The sequence below is a fragment of the Cornus florida genome, unplaced genomic scaffold (genome assembly GCF_030987335.1).
Source record: "Cornus florida cultivar Cherokee Brave unplaced genomic scaffold, ASM3098733v1 CherokeeBrave_3.0.0_Hap2_Chr06, whole genome shotgun sequence".
Lineage (NCBI taxonomy): Eukaryota > Viridiplantae > Streptophyta > Magnoliopsida > Cornales > Cornaceae > Cornus > Cornus florida.
In genome coordinates this window covers 78209983-78219206 of record NW_026775576.1, presented here as the reverse complement: position 1 = coordinate 78219206, position 9224 = coordinate 78209983, and the positions used below count along the sequence as shown (strand labels likewise).

The 9224-nt window shown below is 36.3% G+C and overlaps 2 protein-coding genes across 2 annotated transcripts; one reads left to right on the top strand and one right to left on the bottom strand.

Moving 5' to 3' along the window:
• The first annotated feature begins 308 nt into the window (after nucleotides 1-308).
• LOC132314389 (uncharacterized) lies at nucleotides 309-890 on the top strand. Its single transcript, XM_059813263.1, has one exon. The coding sequence runs from the start codon at nucleotides 309-311 to the stop codon at nucleotides 888-890; it is 582 nt and encodes a 193-aa protein (XP_059669246.1).
• Nucleotides 891-5930: 5040 nt separating this feature from the next.
• On the bottom strand, nucleotides 5931-8590 carry LOC132312223 (pirin-like protein). Its single transcript, XM_059810502.1, has 6 exons — nucleotides 8423-8590; nucleotides 8247-8296; nucleotides 8081-8119; nucleotides 7948-7976; nucleotides 7107-7273; nucleotides 5931-6566 (listed from the first exon to the last, which is right to left on the bottom strand). The coding sequence occupies exons 1-6, from the start codon at nucleotides 8524-8526 to the stop codon at nucleotides 6062-6064; spliced, it is 894 nt and encodes a 297-aa protein (XP_059666485.1). The 5' UTR covers nucleotides 8527-8590; the 3' UTR covers nucleotides 5931-6061.
• Between the last annotated feature and the right edge of the window lie 634 nt (nucleotides 8591-9224).

The following is a 9224-nucleotide window of genomic DNA, read 5'->3' as shown; positions in this document are numbered from 1 at the left end:
CCTTTCAACCCCTTGTCAACCTAGAAATTGGGGATGGACAAAGCATCAATTTCTGGTTTGACAATTGGTGTTACTTTGGCCCTCTTCATCAACTCATCTTTCCTCAACAGCTTACTGCCACCTCCCATGACACCACAACTAAACTTGGCTCCTTCATCACTAACACATCATGGGTTTTTCCCTTCTCTATCACAAATATCCTTCCACAATTACACCTTACAAATAGGCTGCCATCACCAAACTCCCATAACAAGGACAAGCTCACATGGATTCTGTCCTCAACTGGAGAGTTCTCAATTGCACTAACCATGAAGTTTCTTAACAGGCAGTTGGCGACTTTACCATGGACTCACTTAGCTTGGGGGAAACCATTAATTCCTAAGCATGCGTTTACACTGTGGATTGCTATCAAGCAAAAACTTTCAACCCTGGACAGAAAATGTACTTCACACATTGACTCGGTCACATGTGTCCTCTGTAACAATGCTCTGGAATCTCATGACCACCTTTTTTACATGTGTCCATTTGTTAAGCCTTTGTGGACATTTATACAAATACCTTGTGGGTTCTATATCCAACCGACAAATTGGGCAAGTTTGATCTCATGGGCGGCTTACCATTGGAGAGGGGAAGGTTCTTCTCACAGTAGCTCATTCTCGAGATTGGCATTGGCTTCCTTGGTCTACAATGTTTGGGCAGAGCATAATCGGAGGATCTTCACGGGGAGAAAATTGACTCAGAACTCACTCCTTCATCTCACATTGGACTCGGTAAGAGCTAAACTCCTATCTACCTCCATCAAGGACTCTACCACTAGAAGACAGATTGTTGAAGAATGGAATCTGCCGAGCTCTGTTTTGCGTCAGCCGGCGAAGCCGCCGGACATCTAATTGTGGAGGTTCCTTCCATGTGCTGACCGGATTGTTCCTATTTGTGTTTGGGTTGTCGCCTTTGGGCTTGTCTCCTTTTGGATTGCCTTTGTATTTTCCTTTGGGCTTTTCTTGAGCCTTCTTTTTGGGGCTGAACAGTCCTGTTATCTATAAATTCAATTTACCTTTCAAAAAAAAAAAATCGAGGTCGATGCCACAAGGACAAATTAAATCTAAAATTATTATTTAACTAATTCAACAAAAGATTTGATACTTTAAATACCTATTATACCCATGTCAGTTGTCTCTTTTCATTCTTCCTCTCTAAACATCATTTAAAATATAAGTTTCATTCTTATATAAATTGCTTGTTTATACAATCATATATTACTAATTTAATTATTTGTATTTTTATGTGTGCATCCAAATTTAATTTATTTTTGATATTTTTTTCACTTTTTTTTTTCCTTTTTCGAAAGGTCTTAAATTAGTAAAACATTTTTTCTCATAATTGATAATGATTGAGAGTTGTTATATATTTACGTAACTATTTGTTGATAAGAGTGTTAGGTGAAAACTGAGTTAGTGTTGAGATTCTTGATCAACGATTTAAAACTCACATATAGTTGATCGACGCCTATTCATGTACGTGGTATCATAGTCTTCTGTGTGTGTTCAAACCAGTGCCAAAACTCTAACTATACAAATACTCCAAAGCTCACATTTTTTTTTGTACAAGCAGAAACTATAGTTCTGCCTTTCTAAGAATATGTGTTAGTTTTTATATTGATGAAGCATTTTTAAAAGTAAAAGCAATATAAGAATTTAAACAAATAAATCTTCTTCATCTTCTCCTTTTTTGGCCCATCGACCCGTGACATAAAAAATTCGGTTTATCAAAAAGATTATTTTTCTCAATTTTTAAAAAATAATAATAATAAAGAGAAATAAATAATAAAAATAAAGCTAACATGAGAAAACTAATATTTTAATCCACGTAGGACAAGTGAATATATATATATATATATATATACACATTATTCTATTCCATATTTCACTATTTTCTTACTAAAATAAATAATTAAGTATAAATAATAATCATCTAACATAAATTTATTTATTTATTTTACGATTTGAATTTATAAGGGTATTTTTGGTAAATAGAATCATTTTATTTTCCTTTTCATGCTATATAAACTAACAAAATAAAATTTTCCCACAATTTTCTTCAAAATTTTTCTTCCTAACCAAATGGATGATGGAAACTTAATTTTCCTTTCTTTCACTTCACTTTATTTCACTTTCACTTTTTATAAAATTTTCTGTCTAACCAAACTGAGCCTTATAATATTTTTTTAAACTCATAGATGTTCTATCATTGGTTAGACATAAATTCATAAAAAAACAACTATTTATCCATGGTCAGAAATAAATAATTATAATTTATTATTTTTTTTTCTCAACTAGACCTATGTAGATTAGTGATTACTAATTCTTGATTACGCATTTCAAACGGGTAGGTTGCGTTTCAAGAAACGGATTTGAGCCTCTCAGTTCAGGCCCAACTAAAAACAAAAGGAATGGGGTATCTTGTTATCTGTCGGGCCAAATTGTCAGTGGGTTACAAAGAAAAGGAATTAAGCCCAATACAATTCCCGTTAGGTGATATAGGTCTTTGAAAAATGACCCAAGACAGAATAAAAAGAAGATGGGTACTGTTTGAAGGACTTTAATTGGGTCAAGCCTAAGGCCCAATCCGAAGGAAGTGGAATTCAGCTGAAAAAGCAGCCATTGGGTCAGCAATGTCAGAGCCCAGCCCAAATCCTATAAAGATACCCATTAATCAATTGAGTTGACCTCGTTTTAAACCCGCTAATCACAACTCTCTCCATGCATCTTCTTCAAGGCATAGGGGAAAGTTGGGTGCAATGGGACTCAAGATGACGACCTTGGGGACCACTGGTAAGGGCCGCAGATGATGTAATAAGGCAATGGAGATTTGTTCAAGAAAGATTTCATTTGGGATTGCTGTTGAACCATTTTAAAGCTCTGTTATTTTAAATTTTCACCACTAAATGTGTTTGTTATTTAAAAGACGTCTTTCTGTTTATTCATTATAATTTGATAAGTAATACAATTATTTCTTGCAATTTTATCCATTAAATTTAAAATTAATAGGAGAATCGCTTGATTTTTTCTCTCTCAAAATTGCCAGTTGCAAAGGTCAATACAATCAAAATAGGATGTAAATGATTAAAAAAACTTTTAACAACTCTCTCTCTCTTTCTTTCACACACACACACACAACTTCATGCATGTCAACAACCTAAAAATAGTGTTAACCAAGTAAAAGTGTAGAATTAAGGGTATGGTGCATATGTGTGAGGATGTATATTTTTAATGTGCGAGTAAAATAAAATGAGGAAAAAGGCAGAAGAAAAAAAAAATTGAAGAAAGTGGAGGGTGTTGTGGGGTGGGAGTGGGGGTTACACACAGGATTAAAACATTTGACCACTATATATAAATGTGTGTGTGTGTTTGCGCGCCTGTGTATAAAAAAATAAATTTCTCCTGAAATCAGCATCCATCCATCATTTTGCACAAACTATAATTATAAATGTGATTTCAGTAATGATTCATATACCCAAACTCAATCCTACTCTTTTCCTTAATGTTGGGTTAGTTAGGAAAGAAAAAAATTAGATGGAAGAGAGAAAAGAGGGGATGGATGAGACATTATTAGGAAAGAGATTATGTATTTCATTTTTTTTGTTAGTTTGAATAGAAGAGAAGAGAATAACCTAATAATTTACTATATTCGTTAGGAGAGAACAAAGAGAAAATTTTAATTGTTTTTACCATTATATCTAATAATATTTATAATATTGTAATTTATAGAGGACAATATTGTAATTTAAAACTTGTATAAATTAAGATAGTATTTAATTTAAAACTTTTATAATACTCATTTGTCTTTCTTCCTTTCTTTCACCTATTTTTTGGCGGATGAAAATTTGTAAATGAGTTATCCTTCCTATTATCCTTTCCTTCTTTATATAACAAACAAACGAAATTCGTCCTTTCTTTCCTATTTTCTCTCCACATCTCTTTTTTCATTCTTAGCAAACACAACATAAATCTTTTTTGGGGTGAATACACTTGTACTGCATTTGTTTGGTATACAATTTAAAGTAGGAATGACCATTCCATTGGAATGAAAATCCATTCCATAACTAAACCTATGGAATGACCATTCCATTTCCAAATAATTTTTAAAAAAAAAAAAAAAACCCAACTTCCCAAAATACCCTCATGTTCTAAATCCAAAAATCACCACCATCTTCCACCATAACCACCTCCACCTTTTACCACCACCACCACTACCCCCACCGCCACCTTCCACCACCACCACTGACTTTCACCACCACCCACCGCTTTCCACTACTGCCACCACCTTTCACCACCGACATCGCCTTCGTTTGCCCCAGCCATCGCCGTCGCCATCGCCTTTCACCACCGCTACCGCCGCCACCGTCACTGCTACCACCTTCCACCACCACCACTACCGCCTTCCACTGCCACCACCTTCTTTCACTACCGCCACCACCTTCCACCACCACTGCCGCTATTGCCTTTCACCACCGCCACCGCCACAACAGTCTTACACCAGCACCACCACCACTTTTCACCATCACTGCTACCACTACCACCGCCGCCGCCATCGCCTTCCTCCACCTTTTACCGCCACCTCCAGCACCAGCGTCTTACACCACCACCACCACTGCCGCCGCCATCCACCATCACTACCTTCCACCACCGCCGCTACCACCACCGCTGCCATCGCCTTCTACCGCCACCACCTTTCACTACCTTCCATTACCACCACCAACACCGCCACCACCTTCCACCACCACCTTCTTCCACCACCACCATCGCCATCGCCTTTCACCACCTTCCATCACCACCATCGCTACTGCCTTCCACCACCTCCACCACCTTCCACCACCACCAAAGTTACCTCCTTTGGCTTCCACCACCGCCACCTACACCACTATCTCCTTCCACTAGCACCAACACTCTTGCCACCGCCTTCCACCACTGCTGCCTTTCACCAATACAGCCACCTTCCACCATTGCCATCACCACCGCCTTCCAACACCACCACCTACACCATTACCGCTTTCCACCTCCACTACCACCATTTATTTTTAAAAAATTATAGAAGAATGTCATTTTGTTATTTTAATTTATTTTTTATTAACAGGGATATTTTGGAAAACTCAATTTGAAATATATTTCATTCTAAATTAAAAATTGATCCAACCAAACACTAGAATGGTTATTATCATTCTAGTCCTACACATTTCATATTTACACCCAAATAATAGAATGAGAATGCCATTCCATTCCATTACCATTCTCATTCTCATTCCATTCCATTCCTGCATACCAAACACAGCATTGATGTATATTAAATAGGTTCTCTAGATCATAAGATCCTAATCTTCTAAGTTGGAGTTTTATAAAACTCAAACCCTAGATAAAAATCCTATAGTTGGTCAACTGGTACATGAACAAAGCCATTGTAGCCCATAAGTTCTAAAACACTTGCACAAGAACTTTTATCCCTTACATACGTTTTAAGCGATAAACATAGGCCCCACTTGAAACATATCTAAAGGTAGATAAGTTTTAAGCTAATATAACCATTTGGCATTCTCAAGGGGACAATTTTTTTTATTTTTTTAAGTTAACCGGGTGTTCGGGAAGGCACGAACTCTTATGGCCCCTCAACAACCCGACTAATTCCTGAAGACCCCGAAGGGCTTGCTAAGCTCCAAAGTCCAGTGAATAAACCGTTGGGTCATATCCAAAGTGGATGGTGCAATGTTTTGTTATTAGTTGTATCCCTAATATAATGTGTGTGTGTGTGTGTGTGTGTGTGTGTGTGTGTGAGTGTTTAGAGAGAGCTAGACATTTTAAGATTATAACCTACTCTCAATTGAAAAGTTGACAATTGATGTTTGGTCCTGCTCTCATGGAAAATTGAACACATTCACATGTATAATTAATCTTAATCATTCCTTAAGTGAAAGATACATTCTGAGACACAATGACAAGTACTCCTATTTCCCACTCAATTTGAAATCAAACAATTAACATGAAAAAAAGGAGGAAAAAACTAAAATATACTAATAATCAAGGCCAACTGTGGCTTCAGATCTCCAATGCTTGGCTTTCTCAAATCCATTAATGCAATTCTCAAAATCTTCAATTGTTTGGTCAATCTCTTCTTGAGTGTTCATCACAAAAGGCCCAAGTTGCACCACAGGTTCCCCCAATGGTTCACCTCCAACCAGAATAAACCTGAGGGGTTTGGAGGACTTGTTCCATGCCTCAAGGCCATCTCCGGTGCCTAGAAGAAGAAGGTGGTGTGCTGTTACAGGCGAAGATCTTGAGTTTCCAAAGATACCATCGCCTTCTAAAACGTACACAAACGAGTTCCACAATGTCGGTATTGGCTGCTGAATTTGAGCTCCTGGTTTCAGAGTGAAGTCCAAGTACATGGTAGGGGTCTTTGTGTATATAGGTGATTTTGTTCCCAAGGCCTCACCGGCTATAACTCTGACCTTCACCCCATCTTTCGCAGCCTCTGCTATGTCCTTGCTCATCATTTCTTGATACCTTGGCTCAATCCTATCATTAAGCAAAATAAGTAGTGATTATAATTGATATTTGAATGTCTCTGCAAAGATCAAGTACATAAAAGTTCAATCCCATCAATATAAATTCTAGAATATATTGTGAAAATGTGAAACTATGGTTTATTAGATTGTAAAATCAGTTTTTGATACTGAGATTATAAACTTGGCTCAATCCTATATCATTAAGCAAAACTAGTAATTAAAAATGATGTTTGAATGCCTCTGCAAAGATACTACTACCTTGTGGAAGTGTGAAACTATGGCTTATTAGATTGCAAAAACAGTTTTCTATATTTTTTTAAAACAAAAAAAAAGTAGTATTTTAAGGAAACTACATAAAATTGTTATCTAAAATTAGGCATTTTTAACTCGGTTTCTAAAAACAATTTTTAGAAAATTGTCGACAAAATAATTTATAGTTTTAGAAAACTGAATCAAGTAGGCCGAAGAGCAAAGCTCTAGGCAAGTTACTATCAGTGATGTCTTTTTTAAATGTGGGATCCAAAACAACTGAAGGCACAAAAAAACTAACATTTTGTTTTTGGAGGACAGGTTGATCCACAACTGCAAGCCCTTTTGTATTCCCTGGGCTGCAGGCATCTCCGAGTGAACAATCCCTCTTCCCGCGGTCATCCACTGTAAGTCACCAGCTCCTATGGTCCCCTTGTGACCCCCAAAATCTTCATGTGTTACAGCTCCCTGGTCACTCAAAAAAAAAAAACATTGACATTTTCTTTCAACTAAGACGAAAAACACTGCTAGTGGCTATATTTTCACCTCAGAAAACCCCATATAACTACAAGAAAACTATAATCTATATATCTAATATGCATAGGATGATGATAGAGAAATTATTTTCATTGTAACATTTTCATGTCTTATTCTAGTCATTTATATTCTTTATGAAATACTAAGTATATAGTAAGATTGTACCTGGCCAAAATTGAAACTTCCCTAATCTGGTCAGACAATTTTGAGTCTTCCAATTTGATGATATTACCATATCAGCATTATTTTTTGTCAAAACAAATATAAATTTCTTCAAAAATCATTAATATTGCTAGTACCCATTACAACACTCAAATTAGCGATACTGGGTAATGACACTTGCATGTAATGAAAATGAAAAAAGAAAACAATAGAGGCTGTTTCATCCTTTTTTTTGTGGCAAAAATTGAGGAGCATTATGAGAAGTCCACTCCCTTTGATAAGTAATTGCATTTTTTTTTCTCCCTACAAATTCATGTAAATGCACCCACAATATTGTTTAATACCAAACCGAGCTCGAACACTCAACTTCTCCGAACCCTTCCGGAGAGGAGAGATCATACCGTTTGAGGTAATGCTTATTGATAGATAAGTAATTGAATTACCTGTAACATGTAGGTGACAGTTTCAAACCCTGTCAAGAGAAAAAAGAAGAATCAAAATCAATCCAATGCCAAATTCTCAATAAGCATAGCTTTTCTCAAGAAAAAAATATAAATTGGGATTCAAGAATCAAACCTCTATGTGGATGATCAGGAAATCCAGAAGGAGCAGATACTGCAATATTAAAAATTTAAATTCTTAATCAATATATATATATATATATATATATGAGGTATTATTAAACATATGCATATACAGTCCATTACATATCACAAAAACAGAGGAAAACAGAAAAACCCGCCTGAGAATTCATCCAAAGCGAGGAAAGGATCAAAGTACTTTAGCTCATACCTGAAAAATCCAAACACCCACTTAGCCAAACAGATTAAAATCCTCATTTTCCATTTCATCAATGGAATTAATAACTTCCTCTCTCTCTCTCTCTCTCTCTCTCTCTATATATATATATATAATTACCTTCCTATACTTCTTCTAACAATGGCTCCGACACCTTCATGTTGAGGCCTGGCCTGGAACTTTCTGACCACAGAACGAGGTTCGTTAAGAACAATATCGGACATAGTGTTTGTTTGTGGGTTTGTATAAATGAGTTTGAATTTGAATTGTGAGAAGGAGAGTGAAATTTGTGCGTGTATTTATAGGGAGAGAAAGGGATGGTTTTTGGGTTAGTGTATAAGATCTCCTTTACGAGGAGGGTCAAAGGGGGAAATGCAACAGTGGAAAGAGGACCCACATGTGGGGAGTTTCCTTGAGATTAAGGGAGGACGACTTCTTTATTTTTAGTTAATGATGTCAGCATAGCGTTATGATGATGTGCCCTTGGGTTCTTTTAATCTGGCGGTTCTTTTGAGCGCCACGTGTCCACCAAACGGACCGCATCTGTTAATCATTGAACTAGTAGCCGTAGGATTGTTGACTATGGTCATATGAGAATACAACATTGGTTGATGATAACCAAATGAGCCGAGATAGGATTGTTGACATTGGTATAAAATTTAGTGGTGGCAACAACCCGAGATAAAAAAGTTTGGATTTAGGCCACTCGTGTTCGTATCATAATCATATTGATATGAATTGATCCGTTAATTAAACGTGTCGTGTTCGTATTTGACACTTTAACCCTACTAATACGATTAATCTAATTAACTAAATGTGTCGTATTCGTATAAAAAATGACTTATTTAATTAAAAATGTAGAATAAATGTGTCGTGTTTGTGTCAAAAATTATTTAAACGTGTCTTTTCGTATCATTTCGTG

Coding starts and splice junctions, on each gene's coding strand:
- LOC132312223 (XM_059810502.1), bottom strand. CDS start 8,526: ATGTCCGATATTGTTCTTAACGAACCTCGTTCTGTGGTCAGAAAGTTC. Junction 8,297..8,422: donor GTTAGAAGAAGTATAGGAAG/GTAATTATATAT, acceptor TGGATTTTTCAG/GTATGAGCTAAAGTACTTTG. Junction 7,977..8,080: donor TCCTGATCATCCACATAGAG/GTTTGATTCTTG, acceptor TTCTCTTGACAG/GGTTTGAAACTGTCACCTAC.
- LOC132314389 (XM_059813263.1), top strand. CDS start 309: ATGAAGTTTCTTAACAGGCAGTTGGCGACTTTACCATGGACTCACTTA.